Source organism: Rhinopithecus bieti, unplaced genomic scaffold (assembly GCF_001698545.2).
Source record: "Rhinopithecus bieti isolate Rb0 unplaced genomic scaffold, ASM169854v2 scaffold_13259, whole genome shotgun sequence".
Taxonomy (NCBI): Eukaryota; Metazoa; Chordata; class Mammalia; order Primates; family Cercopithecidae; genus Rhinopithecus; species Rhinopithecus bieti.
This window is the reverse complement of record NW_016807544.1, coordinates 629,057-650,902: the sequence shown is the minus strand read 5'-3', so window position 1 is coordinate 650,902 and position 21,846 is coordinate 629,057. Positions and strand designations below refer to the sequence as shown.

Genomic DNA, 21,846 nt, shown 5'->3' with positions numbered 1-21,846 from the left:
CTGTAAAGTGAGAATAGTAACAGTACCAACTTCAAACGTTTATAGTGAAGATTAACTGGGTAAATGCATATAAAATGCTTAGAAGAGGACTTAAACCAGGGGTTGACAAACTAAGCCCCATGAAGCCAAATCCAGCCCTCAAACTTGTTTCTGTAAACCAAATTTTAGGCTGGCACAGCCATGCCCACTATTTATGTATTGTTTATGACTCCTTTCACTCTACAGTGGCAGAGTTGAGTAGCTGAGTAGCAAGAGAGACCACATGGCCTACAAAGCTATTTGGTCCTTCACAGAAAAGTATGCCGACCCCAAACTTGATCAATAGTATGCACCCAGTGAATGCCAGACATCACTGTCTATGTTAATATATAGTTGCAAGGGTAGATCTGTGTGTATATGATTCCCAACCTACCAGACTATAAAAATCTTGTTTGCATATGGTACTTTCCAGATATAAAATAAGATATACAACCCCTAAACGCAAGGGCACCAACCCCTCTAAGATTATTATCTAGCTGTTGAGACACTGTGATGGTCTCATATTATAGAAAAGGATATTGTACTTCTCAAAGAAATTGATATTGACTGATTGATTGGTTGACTGATTGAGAGAGAGAGAAAGGGTCTCCCTCTGTTGCCCAGGCTGGAGTGCAGTGGCACTATCACAGCTTACTGCTACCTCAGCCTCCTGGGATCAAGTGATCCTCCCACCTCAGCCTCCCAAGTAGGTGAGACTATAGGCACACACCATCATGCCTGGCTAAATTTTTTTATTATTTTTTGTAGAGAAAGGCATCTCACTATGTTACCCAGGCTGGATTCAAACTCCTGGACTCAAGCAACCCTCCTGCCTTGGCCTCCCAAAATGCTGGGGTTACAGGCATCAGCCACCACAGCCAGTTGATTCACCTTTCATTTTTTTTTTTTTAAGTTTCCATACCACAGAGTACATACATACATATGTACGTACCTATGTATGTGTGTGGGTTTATTTATTTGAGTGTCACCCAGGCTGGAGTGCAGTCACACGATCTCAGCTCACTACAACCTCTGCCTCTCAGGTTCAAGCAATTCTCGTGCCTCAGCCTCCTGAGTAGCTAGGATTACAGGTGTGTACCACTACCCTGGATAATTTTCGTATTTTTAGTAGAGACAGGGTTTCGCCATGTTGCCCAGGCTGATCTCAAACTCCACCCACCTCAGCCTCCCAAAGTGCTGGGATTACAGGCATGAGCCACTGTGCCCCGCCCACACAGTACACGTAAAGGTCTTTTCGGTTTTAGGAATAAGGTATAGGGTTAGATAAGAGAGTCCACAGAAGCAAAGAAACAATGAGAGGGTACAGTAATTCAAAAAAAGGAGAGAGTTACAATAATAAACTTAAAATTCCAACAGTAACAAAACATCCTTGTAAGAAATGAACCTGGGAAAAACATTAAATGAATGGGCAAATGTCATCATTTAGTTACCCGTTTGTAGCCTCATAAACAAGTTTCATAATTAAGAATAAAAAATTTGTCAGCCTGTCTGCCCATCAAACATCACCCGTAGGTTAATAAAAATAACAGGGTTGTAACATGGTGGCAATAGTGAGAAAAGTTTCTAACCTAGTTCTGATTCAGGTTCTGATTACAGAACTTTGGAAAATGTCCATTACAAAATGGGGATGACATATCTGTTGCTTTATGTTTGAAACTTAGAAATTAAACATGAAAATGTGAGTTTAAAAAGACTCAATAAAATTCAAAATATTCATTTACAATTGAGTTGAAGAAAAAAAATCAAAAATAGCCAAAATTTCTATTAACAATCTGGAAGGTACCATGTTGGTAATAGATGCACAGTTTCGCAGTAGGTCCAACAGCAAGTTATTTCTCTGTGATATGGTTTGGCTATTTGTCCCCCTCCAAATTTCATGTGGATCACCCATGTTAGACATGGGGCGTGGTGGGAGGTGTTTGAGTCATGAGGGTGGATTCTTCATGAATGGCTTGTTGCCACCTCTGCGGTAATGAGTGAATTCTCAGTTTATTAGTTCACACAAGAGCTGATTGTTTAACAAAGCACGCATGGCACCCCTCCCCTCTCTCTTCTCATCCTCTCTCACCACGTGACATGCCAGCTCCCCTTCCCCTTCCACCATGATTGGAAGCTTCCTGAGGTTCTCACCAGAAGTAGATGCTAGCACCATGCTTCTTGTACAGCCTGAAAAACCGTAAGCCAAATATACCTCTTTTCTTTACAAGTTACCCAGTCTCAGGTATTTCTTTATAGCAATGCACATGAACTAAGACACTACATCAAAACTTATTGCTGTTTTTGCAGTTGGCAGGAGATGAAGCAGCTGGCATTTAGAGATTGTACCAAAGGAAAATAACAGTTTTACATACTAGGTTATCCCTAAGCTGGGCTACTTGGTCTGACCAACTAAAAGAATAGCAGATTCTTATCTCCTATCTCATATTCACTCTGGGGCATATGCTCATAGAATTTCTCTCTCCATATTTATCTGGCAGAACATGTATAACTGAGTTCCAGTAAGCTAAAAGCCTGTATAACTCTGTATTACTACTATCCCAGTAACATTTTATATTAATGTTTCCTTAAATACTATATTAAATTGTTATAAACTCCTGCCAGATTGTACACAGCATATTCTAAAAATTAACTCTGGTCACCACAGTATATGACATCATGGTAAAGTATAATGGTCTTACCTTGTTCTTCACTTCCTTCCTTACAAAGACTAGAACTCTGGCCCAGACTTAAACTGATATCATCAGAAGTCTTAGCAGTGTCTGTATCTCCTACAAAGTTAAGAGAAACATGTGAGGACCTTATATTAACAGTAAGGCTGTAGTGTGGCACAACCAAGGAAGTATTAATACATCAAGGAGTACTGATGTCTATCAACTAAAGCAGTTTTTGTGTATCAAAGGTTACAATAATGGAAGATGCACTGAACTAACAGGAAGTATCATGGACTATCAGAGCACTTAATTATTCTCACAGAACTACAAACCAAACAATATAACATGGAAAGCTTCAAAATGTAAACTAATAAAACTATTTATTTAAAACAAGTGGATTTTAAAAGGAACGCAAATTACATAACTCGAACCAATATGAATTTCCTTTCCAGGGAAAATTAGTAACCTAAAAAACTGTAGGGTAAAAACAATATCAATTATCTGAATAGATAAAACAGCAGAAAATAACTTACTTTTTTTCGTTGTTTCATTTGTGCCCACATTCAAAGGTTTCACATCAAATTATTTAGTTTTCCATGAACCCCACTAAAACCCACAAAAGTTTCCCTCTAAGGCAAGGAAGTTTCTTATAGATCAAAACTTACGTAATTCATGCAATGTAATGTAAGTGGTCACTTTTGTGAAATTTGGGTGATGAAAGAGAACACAATTTAAGTCAAGCAACCTTTAATAAGATAAATAATTTTATCTATAAAATAATTTCAAGAATGATTTTTTCATTACATTTGAATGTATAATACTGTTATCTTCACTACAACCAAAATGAAAGGGAAAGTCAGAGGCAACTTTCAAGTTAGATCACATCTACCTTTAATAGTCAAGCAACTTTTAATAAGATAGATAATTTTATCTATAAAATAATTTCAAGAATGATTTTTTCATTACATTTGAATGTATAATACTGTTATCTTCACTACAACCAAAATGAAAGGGAAAGTCAGGGGCAACTTTTAAGTTAGATCACACCTACCTTTAATAGTTGCTGCTGTTCCAAGACGCGAGGAACCAGATCCAATCTGAAAACATGACATGAAGTAAGTAAAACTAATTAAAATGCTAGCTATGTCATTATCAATACAGACTAGCAAGATTATCAAACAAAATTATATGACCAAAACATGTGATTGGTTACTTTTATCAACATTAAAAGATACTTGTTGGACAAGCTCTATTGGAGCCACTTAACCTGTTGGCTGTGGCACAGGCTTCATGTGTCTTACCGATGTGCAGAGCTACCCAATCCCTCTGTGTGCTCAGGACTGATGGAGCCCCCTCAAGAGCCAGATCCTCCAATCTCAAGCAACTCATGTCATACAACTATTATTTTTATACTACATCATGACATGTTCATGTTATAAACAACAGCAAAACCAGGCTTTATGTCTACCTGAAATACATTTAGACTTCTTAGGGTATAAAAGGAAGGTTTGGCAGACAAACATTAACATATGCTACCAAGTGCAACATTAAGTCTTACCATCAAATTGTTAGTGTATCATTATGTACCTTCTTTAGTTGGAGACAAAAAGTAAGTACTTCTTTATAGACAGAACATTAAAAAATAAATCAATAAAAGCCTAAGGCATCCATGAAAAAGGAATTTTTAGCACAAACTATAAGGAGAAAATTAAAACCTGATTGTTGAGCTTTTAGTGCTTATATTCAAAATAGTTTAACACTTCCCTAAAATTTCACAGCCATTATTTATTATACTACCATGAAAATAATATAAATAAGTACTACAAATTCCACATTAAGGAAATCAAAGATAACATAACAGTTACTAAATCAACAAGTCTCAGCAACTCTTCCTATAACTCGTTTTCATGGATTCTAAGAAGAAAACAGTCAAGCAAAGTTAGCATTGTAAAATAAAATTGAGAACATTCATATAATACTTTATACTTTCCAAGTCTTCCTCTTCATTGGTTTGATTTAGTTAGGTATATATCACAAGAAATACACTCAAAATATAGGTTAATGTTGACTTTGAAGGGGCATGAGGGCCTTTCTTGATCTGGATGGCAACTGAATGGGTGCAGACAGATGTAAAAATTTACTTAGCTGTACACTGAAGGTATGTACTATGCTGTGTAAGTTACATACCAGTGAAAAAGGAAATAAAAATAAGCATACATATATAGGTTGAAACTACAAATAAACTCTTGAGTTAGCCAATAAAAAATAAGCTTTGTAATAATTTTGAACTATTTTATTAAGCTTGGTTCTTCTAGTTTTTCCTAATTTCTGCTTTCAATTAGCCATAAAAGACATTGCAATTTGCCAGCAAGAAAAAACCAAAACAGCATTTTATCACAAAAGAAAGTTTCATTCTTACACCTGCTACATAAGTTACAGTAGGTGTTACAGAATTAACATACGCTATTTTTCTACTAGAATTAAACATAACTTCCTAGACAGAAATTTAAAACAAACAAGAAAACAAAACACCATTTTATGCATACCCATCTAGGAATTTAAACTTAAAAAAAAAATTTAATATGGATATGGTAGTCATTTGCTCAGAAGCTCACAAAGTATTCCCTTTAACAATCCTTCTTTAACAATCTCCCTATTTTGTTCCAAAATTGGTCATACACCTTCTGATATATGAGAAGTGGGCCCAGTCCCCAGTCTAGAGGTAGGTATATGAACTAGTTCTGGTGAATGAACGTGTGGGAGAATGTGCTGGAGGGCTTCAGGAAAACGTCTGTGTGTGTCTGAGAAGAAAGTGATCAAGGAAACTCTCTGTCCCACACTACTCTTTGCTTCCTAACTTTTCAAACAGGGTCTTGATTAAAGCTTCTGTGCTCATCCTGCAACCCTGAGGAAAAAAGCCTAGAGAACTGCAGAGATGCCAATCCAGAGGCCTAACATTAGGCTGCTGAATAAATGTCACACAATCACCTCCAGATTTAGGTGAAAAACAACTATTTCTTTAAGTCACTATTAGTTGAGTATTCTACTACTTGCTGACAAAAACATTCTTAACAGGTAAAACAGAGTAGTTACATTTTATGCTTCATACTTTTCTGCATTATACTTCCCCTCAAAATATCTAAGAATCATGACTATTTACATGTGAAACAACAGGGGGTCCAGAATATAAACTATAGTACATCCAAATGCAATGCATTCCCCAAATTGTCACTGTAGAAAAACACTTAATGATATTAATGTTCATGATACAATCAATTATGACATTATGGATTATTTTAATTTTCCTGTTTACCCTCACTTGTTAAATTTCCTAAAATGAAAATTTAAAAATTAAGAAAAAATGGTATATTTCTACACTTGGGGGTGAAGTTTTTTATTTAAGTGCTTAGCATAAACTAAAATATTCCACTGTTTCTTCTCTATGACAAGTACCATAGGAAGGATTATGGATACCAGGGAAGAGAGGTTACTTCTAACTAGAGAGCGTATCAGGCAAGGCCACCTCCACCAAGAAGCCATATGCCTGTCTCTCCAGCTGGAAACAATTACTTTATCCTATGAAATCATTAGCTCTTCTTCTGTACCATTCCTACAGCAATTTTTACTTTGTTTTTTTGTTTTGTTTTGTTTTATTTTTTTTGAGACAGAGTCTCACTCTGTTGCCCAGGCTGGAGTGCAGTGGTGCCATCTCAGCTCACTGCAACCTCCACCTCCCAAGTTCAAGCTATTCTCCTGCCCTGGCCTCCTGGGTAGCTGGGACTACGCTGGTCTTGATCTCCTGACCTCATGATCCACCTGCCTCGGCCTCCCAAAGTGCTGGGATTACAGGCATGAGTCACCACGCCTGGCCCCTTGGTAACATATATCACATCTTTATCTTTGGTTACTTATATCACATCTACTATAAGATCCCAATCTCTTTCAGTATAAGACCCACTCCCCAACCCACACTAAGTAGAATGCCTTGAATACTATTGGGCACTAAAATATTTGAAGGTAGAAAAGTGACAAAAGGAAAGAGAAGGAGGTAAGGAGAGGAATAAAGATGGAGATAAGAAAGAATGGAAATGGAGGGTAGAAGATGAAAGGGAAAAAGGCAGAGGTGAAGGAAAGAATGGTAACAATGACTGCAATGTAGCTACTATGGTCAGCGGGTTCACGGTTTAGTACACAAGAAATTTACATAAAATATCATGTGTAGCAGTATCTTACACATTATATAATAAAATACATACAAGAAACAACAGTATGTCTATAATGGTAATATCTCCAGCAATATGCACAAAGTCAGACTCTACCTCCTCACTTCAGCTTCTCTAAAGGGTAAGAATAATTATGTCACCATTTATTTTGTCATAAACATTATAAAACGAACACACTAAAATCCAAGTAGCACAATAACCTCCAATATTTGCCCATTTTATTAAAAGTTATTATTTTAAGAAAAGGTATGCTGTGTGTTTAACAACATGCACACATGCTTTAATCAGAGTCAATAAGGGACCCCCTCCCTAAAACAAACAGGCAAGTTCCAACAGACAGGATGCCAAGGTCACAGGATCCAAAAGTGCCTGGCCATTGCTGGCCCTTCCATCTGTCCTATTACAAAAAGGAAAAAAAGGTCTCCAAAAGATGATTGGAGAAATCTAGGCTTACTTTCTGGGGGTCTGATATTACCTACATTTGTCAATAAGAAGAAAGCCCAGGGTTAATTAAGAATACAAAACATGCAGCCATATTCAAGAATTGAGTTATTTCATTCTATAAAAAGAAACTGAGAGAAACACAAGGCCAACAACAACAAAAAAAACAGGATCAAGGATAGTAACCCTTGTCTTCAAAAAGGCATTGTAAAATTTGTAACAAAAAGTATCAATCTAAGGCTGAGCATGGTGGCTCACATTTGTAATCCCAGCACTTTGGGAGGCTGAGGTGGGCAGATCACCTGAGGTCAGGAGTTCGAGGCACTCTGGCCAACATGGTGAACCCTGTCTCTACTAAAAATGCAAAAAAATTAGCCAGGTGTGGTGGCAGACACCTGTAATTCCAGCTACTTGGGAGGCTGAGGCACGAGAACGGCTTGAACCTGGGAAACGGAGGTTGCAGTGAGCCAAGATTGTGCCACTGCACTCCAGCCTGGATGACAGAGCAAGATTCTATCTCAGAAAAAAAAAGTATCAATCCAATTAATATGTCATAGCTCTTTTCAGTCTTTAAACCAACAACAACAACAACAACAACAAAAACTCTGACATCTCCCATTCCATGAGTTCATTACGGAAGGAAGACAAATTTAAGAACCTACATGTTCTGTACTATAACCGATCACAACCAAAACTGTTACCTTCAACAGTTTCGTCATTCACTTTAAATCATGAACATGGTCATCAAATAGAGTCAAATCTTCTATCAAAATATATTCGAAAACAAGACCCTGTTCAAGATTTTGATTCATATAGTGTTTTTCATAACATTGTTCTTAGGGCTACCAATGCAGAAGAGTAGACAGGACAGAGTTGGCAGAATTATGTCTGCTATTTACTCATTTGTTAAATGAGAAGCTAGGTCTCATCTACCTCTAATGTTTTATTACCTAGACACATAAAGATAATTAGCAATCATTAATTTAAAGTCAACTGTACACAAGGCAGTATATAAGACAGAAGAAAAAAAAGAGGAAAATCTACTCTGTAGAGCCTTATAAAGTGCCATATAAGTAAGTACTCCATCTGCAAGAGAAAGGGTCAACACCATAAGGTGTTTGAAAATCTTGAGAAATGTGGGATAGTTACAAGAAGTTAGTTAGACCAGAAAATAAGGATGACTAAGTCTCTCTCTAGAACAGAAAGGCAGGAGAAAAGAGAAGAATGGTTCCAATCCACAAGCTGTGTCGTATGATAACAGGAAGACTGGAGTGAGAAGTGAGGTCTAGTCCAGACCCTGATATAAATCAGCTATTTCTTTTTCTATGTAATGAAAGGACTGACATAACAACCACTAAAACCTATAGTTATGTAAAGGTCTGCTATGAGAAGACCATGAACGCTTCCAACACAGTTCATAGAATTCTACTCTACCCAATGAAATCATCTGCTGAGAAGAACAGCAGGAGTAACTGGGACTTTGATTAGTATCCAGGTATTTAGGATGAATAAGAGAACTAGAGCAGCAAAGGTCCAGCCAAGTTTTGAAGTAATACTTCAAGAGTTACCATTTTAAGTTAAAAGTTACATAGTAGAAAGACATTAAAAATGGTAAAAGCAAATTTGTATTTTACTTTTAGGCTTACCATTCAACATCTTGAACACTGACAGATTTTCAGCATTTACTTTTATTTTTATTTTTTGGCCACGTTTAAACCGGGGGTAACCACAGACATCTACACCTCTCCAATACAGATGATGTGAAGGTAAATAAAACAGTGCAAGCTAGAAGCTAAATTTCCTAAGGGTATTCACAACCATTATAATCAAAACTACACACCCAAAGATGAGTCTGTGGTAATGCTCAACAAGTATGTAATTAATCAATGTGAAAAGTAACTTAAAAAGAATATTAATAAAAGATGTTATTAATAAACAATTTAAAAATATTAATCAGAAAGACATGACAAAACATTAACCAACTTAAAGACATGAGAATAACGGAGCCCATCATCAGGAGGAGGGAAAAAGGCAAAATAAAACAGCACAGGTTCCTACCTGGTTGCTTGCATCTAGACCGGCATAAGAATTTCTGGAACTACAACCAACTGGGGGTGTGGCCTCTCGGATAAACTCAGACATTTCAATCCCTCCACCAGGATCACTGTGGAGAAAAAAATGAGAAAAAGAGTAACTGTCATTATTTTGACTCCAATGCTTTTCCTTTGTTAATTTTTTAAGTTATACTTTTTTCTACAAAACTAAGAGATCTGATTTTTAATCAAGCAAATAGCAAAAAAGGTAAATAATGATCATTCTTCATTTACAAATCTGATAATTGGAACTATTTTATCACCACATCGCTACTTGAAAATATGTAAAACTCTCTTATTCCAAACCGTCTACATCCAATCCAACATTAGAAACTGGCATTAATTACAATTATAGCATATTAAATATGTTATGATATGTGCTGTCAAACCACTCTCGCAAAGAAATGATTGCCATTTGCTTCCCAAGAGCAAAGAGAAATTGTTCAATTGTAAACACAGGATGTAATCAGATATTACATTAACGACTCCCCGCGAGATCAGTCCAAATGAGCTGCATGATACAGTGATGAACACACAAGAGAACAGTCGCCCTGGTCAAGCTATTTGTATTTGTATTCTTCAAGTAAACAGACTTTAACTAGAATACTAACTTGTTTTACAGAACTGGAAACCTAAGATTTTAGATCTATACATGTTTAGAAGGCCAAGGTTAAAAAAGGAAAGTGATGCTACGTAGTAATGACATAGAAAGGCAAAAGAGAGAAAAGTACTAGGTTCAAAGCACTGGAGAAGCCCAAACACAGTACTTACAGATAACAGTAACCCAGATTTACAGGGAAAAACCACACGCCAAATTTCACAAAACTTAGAAAATGCTACATAAGGTTCCTCAGGAAGACAACTCTTAGCATAAGTCATAATCCTACTTTTTGCCCAGAGTTTTTTACTCATTCTACCTGGTATAAACAGAGTAAGTAGTCAATAATTTTTTTTTTTTTTTTTTTTTTTTTTTGCTATTATCTGGATAAAAGTTACAATATATGTGTTGGATATTACAGAGGATGTATCTTGCTATCTGGCATCCAATTCAACTTTCTGATTATAAAAAAAAGCAACACTAAATTCTTCAGGTAAACCACCTCATCCCAAACTCTTATAGGTTTTTGGGTAATGTTGACCCCACTCTCAGGTTTAGGACTGGGCTCTACTGTCCAAAGTCATCAGCATATCCCATTCTTCTGGTCATTGAGATTAGCTCTAGAATAAGCACAGGACCCAACCCAGGCTAGCATGAATCAGGCCAGGAGTGTCTTATTGGTGAGAGGATATTTCTCTGTATCTGCTACTCTTAATGTTGAGACTTAAGGCCTGGAGGTGCTGCAGCCATCTTACAAACATTAAGTGAGAGTCTGTTCTAAGAAGCCAACTAATAGAAAAGAACAGAACCTGGCTAGAAGAAGAGAAGCAGGGACATGAAGTGACAGTTTGAAACACTGCATCTGAAGACATCCCTCACATGCAGACTTCTCAGTAATGTGAGTAGCAAATTCCCTTAAGCTTTTTTGGGTAGAATATTTTGACAGCTGCAATCAAAAGATATAAGCAATGTATAATTTTCCATTTAAATATTTAACAGTATAGCAATTTGAATTCTAGTGTTTTTATTATCTATGATCTCATAATTATAATGTCCCTGTTTGCTTAACAGGTTCCTAACTCTAAGCCATTGCCTACAGTCAGCTAACTAAGGTTCGACAAAGAAACCTAGCTTTCTAACTTACTATCCAATTATAAAAATAAAATATATTGGAATTCAGGTAAACATATGGCCAATTAAGTATACAAATACTCATGTGTGAGAAATGTAGAACATGCTCACGTTTAAAAGCTGTCTGGTGTTAATTCATACAAACTATGCAGGCCAGAGGAGAAATTTTTCTAAATTGGAAAAACTTTAAGTGTGTATATAGAGGCACTATCACCACACTGAATTAGTAATGATTATTCAGCAATATTACGGTTTCTCCACTAGAATGCATCCTCTAAGTGAGATCCAAAGAAATCAGAAAATGGAGAGCAAGGTACAGATTAAGAAATGAAATAACACAGAAAGGAGAGAGAGCCCTCATCTTGCCTAGTCTATACACACACACACACACACACACACACACACACACACACACACACACACATATATCAACTTCATTGAAATACGATTCACATATCATACAATTCACCCTTTTAAGCTGTATAATTCAGTGGTTTTTAGCATATTCATTAAATTATTAAACCACCGCCAAAGCCAATTTTAGAGCATTTTTAATCATCTCAAAAACAAGCCCCTTTAACCATTACTACCCGTCACTTTCCATCCTCCTTAGCCCTAGACAACCATTAATCTAGATTCTGTCTCTACAGATTTCCCTGTTCCGGACATTCTATATAAAGAATTATATGTGATGGTTTGTGTCTGGCTTCTTTCATTTAGCATAATATTTTCAAGGTTCATCCATATTGTAGCATGCATCAGTATTTCACTCCTTCTTATAGTCAAATAATATTCTACTCTATGGATAAACCACATTTGTTTATCCAGTCATCAACTGATGGATAATCCTGCCTAGTTTTATACATCACTTCTGATAGCAAGTCCAAATTACTACAATCTGAACATACAGTTATTATTAATAATAAATAAAAACATGCTAGGTATGTGGTTCATGCTTGTAATCCTAGCACTTTGGGAGGCCAAGATGGGCAGATCACTTGAGCCCAGGAGTTTGAGACCAAGACTGGGCAACATGACAAAACCCCATCTCTACAAAAACATTACCCAGGCGTGGTGGCATGTGCCTGTACTCCCAGCAACTCAAGAGGCTGAGGTGAGCACATAGATTTAGCCTGGGAGGTAAAGGCTGCAGTTAGTTATGACTGCACCACTGCACTCCAGCCTGGGCAACAGACAAGACCCTGTCTCAAAATGGTAATAATAATATAATAAAAACAAATATTTACTAAGTACTTATTATATCCAGTCATAGGAGTTTGTGCTCTATTTGCATTTTCTGATGAAACCTTCCCTAATATTTATGATATAAGTGCTATTATTCTCCTCTTACAGTTGAAAAAACTGAAAACCAAAGGCATAAAAACTTGCCTAAGGTCTCAGAGGAGGAATGAAACATAAACTGAGTCACTGGTACATGGCGTTCAGGTGGGAGAGGAGGACAGAAATAACACATCCTCGGCATTCTGCAAATAAGTTATCATATCTGCTCTTTCTTTATTTCCCACACACTTGAATACAGGTACTCATAACCAGTATGGCCTTAGATAAGACTCAAAAAACAGGTCTGTGAAACTCTAAAGCCCACATTCTTGCTTTTTTGTTTTGTTTTGTTTTTTTAAGAGACAGGATCTTGCCCTATCACCCAGGCCAGGGTGCACTGGTGCAATCATAGTTCACTGCAGCCTCAAACTCCTGGGTTCAAGTGATCCTCCCACCTCAGTCTCCTGTGTAGCTGGGGCTACATGCCCATGCCACCATACTCGGCTGATTTTTTTTTTTTTTTTTTTTTTTGGTAGAGACAGAATCTTACTGTATTATCCAGGCTGGTCTCAAAATCCTGGCCTCAAGGGATCCTCCCACCTTGGCCTCCCAAAGTGCTAGGATTACAGGTATGAGCCACTGCGCTTGGCCCTCATTCTTTCTAAGAAACCATACTGCCTTACACCAAATAGGCACTAGTGTCTTTCCAGTTCAAATCCGAAAGTAAACACCATTATTTAGAGCAGGGATTTTTAAACTCAGTGCTATTGACATTTTGGGGGCACATAATTATTGACTGCATTGTAGGATGGCTAGCAGCATCTCTGGCCTTTACCCACTAGAAGCCAGTAGCAGCCCCTCAGTGTGACAACCAAAAAAAGCTCCAGACATTGCTAAATGTGCCCTAGGGGACAAAATTACCCCCAGTTGAGAAATAATGATTTAGAACTAACAGTCAACAAACAACAATGCATGGGAAGAAAGGAGATATCAAAGGAATAAAAAAGATGAAGAGAAAAAATGAACAGCTGTTTTTATTTAAAAAAAAAATCCTCTAGTAAAATTTCTGCACTTCTTTCTTCTCTATAAATTCAGAAATAAAACTCTTAGCCAAGCTGTAGATGTTCTAAATATAGCTAAATATATAAAACAGCTGAGTAAGAGTTTTCTTTACTGGCAAGACTTGCAGGTTTGCAGCAATGGAGATTTCAGCACATACCTGGAAAGCACAGTAGTTTATTATTCTCACAGAAGCAAAGTGGTCTACTGCAGTAAGCAATATACCAAATTCAGGTAATATCTACCTTTATGCCTTAACTTCCCATCTGTTAAGAAAAAAAACAAACCAGGTACAGGGAAAGGCAGGAAAGCAGAAGGGGTCTAATCTGAATTACAGAGACTTCTTCACAAACTAATTTGTTGATTTTTATGATCGTATTAATTGGTCATGCTCAGGCTTTGATTAGAAACTTGGCAACACCATTATAGTACCAAGTTTGTAAATCTGGACTAAAATGATGCTCATAAAAATAAGAATAGATAAAAAACAAAGTTCCTATATTCACAGGAACAAAGTTCCTAAACAGCATAATCTCTCTCAGAGAACAACCTAAAATCCAGCTTCATACAGTTTAAATTGATCTGTAGTTTACAATATCATAAGCATTACTGCCATGAGAAACATAGAGAAACCATGATCTTTCTTCAAATGTTTGTATTCAAATCGTAAAATTCGATGCTACTTCCTGAAGCATTAGAAATGTAAAAAAAAAAAAATTACTGACTGATTCTTTCTCTAAAATAAAGATTTAACCATTTTTTACCTGCTGTACCACATAAAAGAGAGACCAATGAAAACCATAAAGCTCAAGTAGTTCTGCTATACTTATTCATTCATACAACAAATTGAGAGCCACAACGTACCACACACAGGGATAGGCTCTAGATATACAAGTATTTATTTTCCTATTCATTTCTTTTCCTCAGAACAGAACATGAGATTCACAAGTGGGAGGGCGAGGAAAGGAGATGTCAAAAACAAAAACCTACAACAAAGATCTTACTTAATAGTGAAACTTAAAAACATTAAAGATTAGAAAAAAGACAAGGATGTACACCAATAATATTTCAACTTAACCATGTGCTAGAAACCACAGCCAGTGAAAAAAATTAAACAAGAAGTATAAGGACTAGAAAGGTAGAAATAATTGTGATCACATAGACAAGGGAACATCATTAATAAGGGGGTTTAATAAGATTGCTAGACACAAAATTAGCTGCAACATTTTAGGGGGAAAAACAAAATTATAAAAAATTTTATAGTAGCATAAACACTATAAAATAATAAATTTCCTTTTAATGGAGAAAATGAAAACCACTAATGAAAGATACTTAAAAGACTAAATAAATGGAGAGATTCAATATTGTAAAGATACAAATTCTCAGCAGAGGGATCTACAAATTTATTGTAACTCCAATAAAAATACCAAGTTCCTGCAGACTTTCTCTAGCAGACTCTAAAGTTTACATTAAAAACCCAAGAGCCTAGAATAGCAAAGTCTCTCCTAAAAAAGAATATGGTGGGAGGTTTGCCCCACTGGCTATCAAGAGTCATTTTTTAAAACTGATAAGGATGGTGTGGTAATGGCACAGGCAAGCAGATCAACAGAACAGAACAGAGAGCCCAGAAACAGGCCACCAGAAATGAAAATTTAGCTTATGCCATAGAGAGTGCTACAAATTACTCAGGAAAAGATAGTTCATTTAACAAATACTGGGTAAATCTGAGATTCATAAAGAAAAAAATAAGCCTTAAGAACCTACCTGATACTATAGACCTAAATAACTTGGGGTGGAATTGAAATGTGAAAACAAAAGAAACATGAAACTTCAAAAAGACAATACAGAATACCTTTCTGATCTCTGTGTAGAAAATAATTAAGACACAAAAATGCTAGGCGGGCGCGTGGATCATGCCTGTAATCCCAGCACTTTGGGAGGCTGAGGTGGGTGGATCACCTGAGGTCAAGAGTTTGAGACCAGCCTGGCCAACACGGTAAGACTCCATCTCTACTAAAAATACAAAATTAGCCAGGCGTAGTGGCGCATGCCTGTAATCCCAGCTACTCAGGAGGCAAGGCAAGAGACTTGCTTCAATCTTGGAGGCACAGGTTGCAGTGAGCTGAGATTGCGCCACTGCCCTTCAGCTTGGGCGACAAAAGCGAAACTCTGTCTCATGAAAAAAAAACACACAGACAAAAAACAAAAAACCTGATTACTAAAAAGTGGTAAATTTCATTGTTCTAAATTTAAGAATATATGATAATCATAAGAAACTTTAAGGAAAGCAAAATGACAAGTCAGAAGTGGGAGATGACTGTAATATATACACAACTAATAAAGGAATAGCACAAATATATAAAAAGAAATCCTATTAATCATTAAGAAAAGACAACTCCAAAGAAAATGAAAGAAAACATAAATGAGCACTGGAAAAAAGAAAAACCTAAATGGACCACATATAAAAAAATAAGATGCTTAACCTCATTAGTAATCAGAAAGGTTAACTGAAAGTCACAATGAGACACCTTTTACACTTCATGAATGGCAAATTTTTTCAAGACAGGGTCTTGCTCTGCCACCCAGGCTGGAGTGCAGTGGTGTGATCAAAGGTCACTGAATTCTTGAACTCCCGGGCTCAACTGATCCTCCTCCCTCAGCCTCCCAAGTATCTGGCACTACAGGTGCGCACCATCATACCCAGCTAAATTTTTTTTTTTTTTTTTTGTAAAGACAAGGTCTCGCTATGTTGCCCAAACTGATCTGGAACTCCTGGTTCCAAGCTGTCCTCCCATCTCTCTCTCCGAAAGTGCTGGGATTACAGGCAGGAGCCACATTGCCCAGCCAATTTTCTTTTTTTAAACCCCAATTCAATAGCTAAGTGAACAGCAAATTTTTAAAGTTTACCAATATCAAATGTTGATAAGGATGTGGAACAATAAGGACTTTCATACACTACTGGTGAGAGTATAAATTGGTAAAATCATTTTGGCACACAGCTTGGAATTGCCTGATAAAACTGAACATGAAAATGCCCTATAAACCAGCTTACATAAACTAGATATACACATGTACTGCAAGACAAAAAACACTAGAAATAATCTCAATGGCTATAAATAGAATAATGAATAAATAGACTGTGGTCTATTCTTACAGTGGCAGACTGCATGTCAGTCAATATGAATAAACTCTAGCTACAAACATCACCATGGGTGAGTCAATAAAATACACTGTGCAAAAAAAAAATTTCTCATATAGAAGTGCATACAGTATGATTCTCTTAGGATGTCCTAAAGCAGACAAAAATAAATAAATATATTCAGGGATATCTATGGAGAATGTGTAACAATAAAGAAAAGCAAGGGAGCTATTCACAAAAAATTCAAGATTATGGTTACTCCTGAAGGGAAAAGTGGAATGAAATGGGAGAGGAATGTCATGAAGCTTATATGGTATTTTTATAATGTTTTATTTCCTAAGCTGTGTGGTAGGTAATGAAGTAGTCACTTGATTATTGCTAACATAGCATTTGGAATATATATTTCACAATAAATTTTAAAAGTAAAAGAAAACGGAAAAAACAATTCAGAAGCAATGAAAAATATATATAATATCCAGAAATAATTAGAACAATTATCAAGTGTTACCATGTGTCAGGAATTATTCTAAGAGCTTTATATATATTATTTCATTTATTCACTGTAATAATCCTATGAGATAGTTCCATTATTTTCCTCATTATTCTGACAAGAAAGCCAACTCATAAAAAGCTTAAGTAGCTTCTCCAATGTCACACAATTAAGCAGCTTTGGCTGACTGAGTGCAAAGTCTGCATTCTGTTTGCTTATCCACAATGTAAGAGTATGCATTTCTTAACAGAAATAGAATAGGCCTAGGAAATGTACACAAACCATTTTAAAAATGTGAAATAAGACATAAAAGATAAGCGAATAAAGAGACAAATAAAAACATAAGAAAATAAATGGAAATCTCTCATCTATATCCCTATATTAAAAGTGGAGTTTCTACAAATTTAATAGAATTGTCATCAAAATTCTAATGGAATTTTCTGGAAGATGAGCACACACGAAGATATCTCACAAAAGTAAGTATATGCATGAGAATAGCCAAAATAATATCAAAAAATGTCAGGCATGGTGCTTCATGCCTGTAATCCTAGCACTTCGGGACACCGAGGCAGGCAGATTACCTGAAGTCAGGAGTCCAGCACCAGCCTGGCCAACATGACGAAACCCTGTCTCTACTAAAAATACAAAAATTAGCTGGGTGTGGTGGTGCATGCCTGTAATCCCAGCTACTTGGGAGGCTGAGGCAGGAGAACTGTTTGAACCTGGGAGGTGGAGGTTGCAATGAGCCGAGATAGCACCACTACACTCCAGTCTGGGTGACAGAGCAAGACTCCATGTTGAAACACACACACACCCTACAAAAAAATAATAATAATATCAAAAAAAAAAAAATACTGGAGTCACTCACAATGCTAAGTATTAAACATATTATAAAGTCACTATGATAAAAACAGTATGGTATAAATGAAAAAAGGCAGAAAGATGAAGCAGAAAACTAAGTTCAGAAACTAACATAAGTACATACAGTATACTACATGAAAATGAAAGCATTTAAATTTACAGGGAAAAAAATCTGTTACTTAATGAATGGTATTGTGACAAACAAACCTAAACAAATTAAGTTAAAATGTTTTCAAACTGACAACAATTTAACAGTAAAAGTAAAATGATAAAAATACTGAAAGTAGATACAAAGATCTTAATTTATTATATATTTATATAATTTGAGGGAAGCAAAATCTTAGAAAACATGTTATCAAAAGCAGAAATAACAAACATACAAAATGGACCACAGAAAAATAAATTACAGGATATAAAGAGACTGACAAATAAAATGCTATAAACTGAGGAAGAATATTTGACACAGAAGAGCTAACATCCTTTGTTAAAAAAAAGTCCCAAAGTCAATAGCAAAAAAAAAATCCACTAATAGAAAAATATACAATTCACAGAATAACAAATATACATGGCAGTAAGAAAAATACCTCCATTTCACTAGTAATTCAAAAATGGAAATATTAATAATTTTAATTATTTAAATATTAAACAATGAGATATCACAGTTTTTCAAATTACTAAATACTCAGAGTTGTCGAAAGTGCAAAAAAAAGAGGCAGCTGAATTTCTGGTCATAGTCATTAAATGGTAAAATCCTGGGAATTTGCCAATACATATTGGAAAAGTTAAAAATGTGCATAGCATTTCTAGTAATTCGACCTCTGAACAACTATGGTAAAACATTTAATCATTTAAACTTTAAACATCACAGTTATCTAATATTTAAATTTCAAAATAATTGATATAATTAAAAATAGGATAAAATACATCCACATAATGAGATACTGTGCATCATTAAACATAATATCAGAGAATAATTGTTTTCACTACTTCAAATATTTGCTGAGTACCTATCATTGCCAGACACTGATTCTGGAACTGGGAATATAATAGTTTGTAAGAAAAATAAGGTCCTTACCTTCAAGAAGTTCATAAATGCAAATAAATGTTAAGAAAATTTCAGATAGTGATTAAGGCGATAAACAAAAATTACGAGGGTAAAATATGTTTAACAAACAGGGTACTCATGTTAAGAATAAGGAAAAAATGTAATTGAAAAGGAGTAAACAAAGGCTTTCAGTGCCCTGGAAAATATATAGAAATATCACCTGTCTTAACAGAGGAGTGCCCACTTTTTGTTATATTATTTATGTCTTGATGTCTGAAATATTTCATGTTATGCTCAGTGGAAACAACTGCTTAGATTATTTGATCTTTCTCAACTTGGTTTCCACATCTGTAAATCAGGGATAATAACTGCATCTACCTGCTAGAATTGTTTTGAGGTATGACAAGTATTCACAAAAAAAACTTTTCCAAGAGTTATACCAGGGGGTACCTATGATTTTCTGCAAGGTCACAAACTTTTGACTAACAGCGAAGTTTCTAAGGTAAGAATATACAGTTGAAAGAAATGTACAATACATTAAGTATACAACTTACAAATGTCAAGTAAAATATCACAATTTGCTTATATATATATATACACACACATACACATACATTTTATTTATATATATAAATAAAAATAAAGGCTGAGATTTATAAGCCATGCTCAATAATTTCTTTAGGCTGTTCGTTTTGATCTTTAGCGTAAGTAACTATCATACGGTAGTGTAGTGTTCTAACCTGTCTAGTAATAAGGCCAAGAAAATTGCTTTAATCCCCTGAACACGCCAGTTAGCTTAGCTCTCTTCTAATATTAAAATATGTACCCGTCATTGTATCTACAGTGGTAAGATCTAACACTGCCTTAAAACCATATAAAGAAAACAAGTACAACATAATAATCACATCATTATACAGATAACACGATCTAAATCATTACAGTCTGAATGATAAAGGTTTCCTTACCTCGGTCCATTGCTGTCTTTTCTCCTGGTTGAACAGTTGCCTTGTTCAGCTTTGGTTCGCTGATCCGTGAACTCACTTGCAGTCCTATCTACAACTTCTCCAGCATCAAGTGCTCTGTGTAGTCGATAGTTGACCATCTTCAGAACAATGAAAACAGCAGCTATCACAGGACAATAAACTGCTACTATAATCATGGAAGAAGGAAGGGCCTTTAAGAGAAGGGAAATAAGGAAATACATTTTAAAATATTTTCTATTGTATTCAATTAGAGAAATCTGTATCTGAAATAATAAATACATTTACACACAAAGCAACAACTATGTTACTAGCACTAAGGTGCAAAAGTACTGATACAATTTCACTGCCCAATGCAGTGAAAAGACACTAGCTACGTGTGACTACTGAGTACTTGAGATATGGCTAGTTTGAACTGAGATGAAAAGTGAGAATAAACACTGAATTTCAAAGATTCAATATAAAAAAAAGAATGTAAAATATCTCAATTTTTATGTTGATTACATGTTGAAATAATACTGAGATTATACTGGTCAAATAAAACATTATTAAAATTAATTTCATGTGTTTCTTTTTACTTAATGTGGCTACTAGAAAATGTTAAATTACATATATGGCTTGCCTGCATTACATTTCCACTGGACAGCATGAGTATACAGTCCATGCCAAAAGCCTTATCATACACTTGGAGAACAAAGGTATCACATTACAGCATATGTGAATAAATCAAGGTTGTGATTCATATATAATGCCTGTTTATGGACTCTGTGCAACCATTTTTTAGGATACATTCTTTGTATTCCCAAAAATTGGAAGTTAAAACTGTCATGAGAATGGCCTTAGAACTGTGACTGTAAAACTGGGTAAGATACGGAAGACATGCAAAATCCAGATGGGTTTTATTTTAAAATAGTTAAACATCTAAAATACTTAAAAATTGTAGCCTGCCAAACAAAAAGAATAAAAGACCACAGAACAGAATCAAGTAACAGATTAACTGAAATAAGTCAGCCAAACATCCTGGGTGGGGGGCTGAAGGCCCATCACACAGGAGGATTCAGTGATGGGGAACGTGAGTCCATGGGTGGCAGGCCTGGAGACCAGCTCACTGGGAAGGCAAGGCCTAGAGTCACTGTTGGCAGAGGTAATACAACTAGGCTTAACTTACCCCAATTTCATGAGACAAATCACCAGACTTCTATAGCTCTAGACCCCACATGTTCTCACAAGATTCAATCTTAGTTATCTGAGAACATGACCCCAAATTGACTTTAAAAGAGTAACCTGATAACATAGGACAACTGGGGGCGGAGCAAGATGGCCGAATAGGAACAGCTCCAGTCTCCAACTCCCAGCGCAAGCGACACAGAAGACCAGTGATTTCTGCATTTTCAACTGAGGTACGGGGTCATCTCACTAGGGAGTGCCGGACAATCGGTGCTGGTCAGTTGCTGCAGCCCGACCAGCGAGAGCTGAAGCAGGGCGAGGCATCGCCGCACCTGGGAAGCGCAAGGGGAAGGGAATCCCTTTTCCTAGCCAGGGGAACTGAGACACACAACACCTGGAAAATCGGGTAACTCCCACCCCAATACTGCGCTTTAAGCAAACGGGCACACCAGGAGAATATATCCCACACCTGGCCGGGAGGGTCCCAAGCCCACAGAGCCTCCCTCATTGCTAACACAGCAGTCTGCGATCTAACCTCAAGGCAGCAGCGAGGCTGGGCAAGGGGCGCCCACCATTGCTGAGCCGTAAGCAGGTAAACAAAGTCGCTGGGAAGCTCGAACTGGGTGGAGCTCACAGCAGCTCAAGGAA

At 36.3% G+C, this 21,846-nt stretch overlaps 1 protein-coding gene across 1 annotated transcript in view; it reads right to left on the bottom strand.

Moving 5' to 3' along the window:
* Positions 1 to 21,846, bottom strand: part of PCNX1 (pecanex 1) — a 213,885-nt gene that overhangs the window by 151,353 nt on the left and 40,686 nt on the right. Inside the window, 4 exon segments of the mRNA XM_017882758.1 lie at positions 2,718 to 2,807; positions 3,742 to 3,787; positions 9,413 to 9,518; positions 20,017 to 20,225. Coding sequence (XP_017738247.1) covers positions 2,718 to 2,807; positions 3,742 to 3,787; positions 9,413 to 9,518; positions 20,017 to 20,225 — 451 coding nt within the window.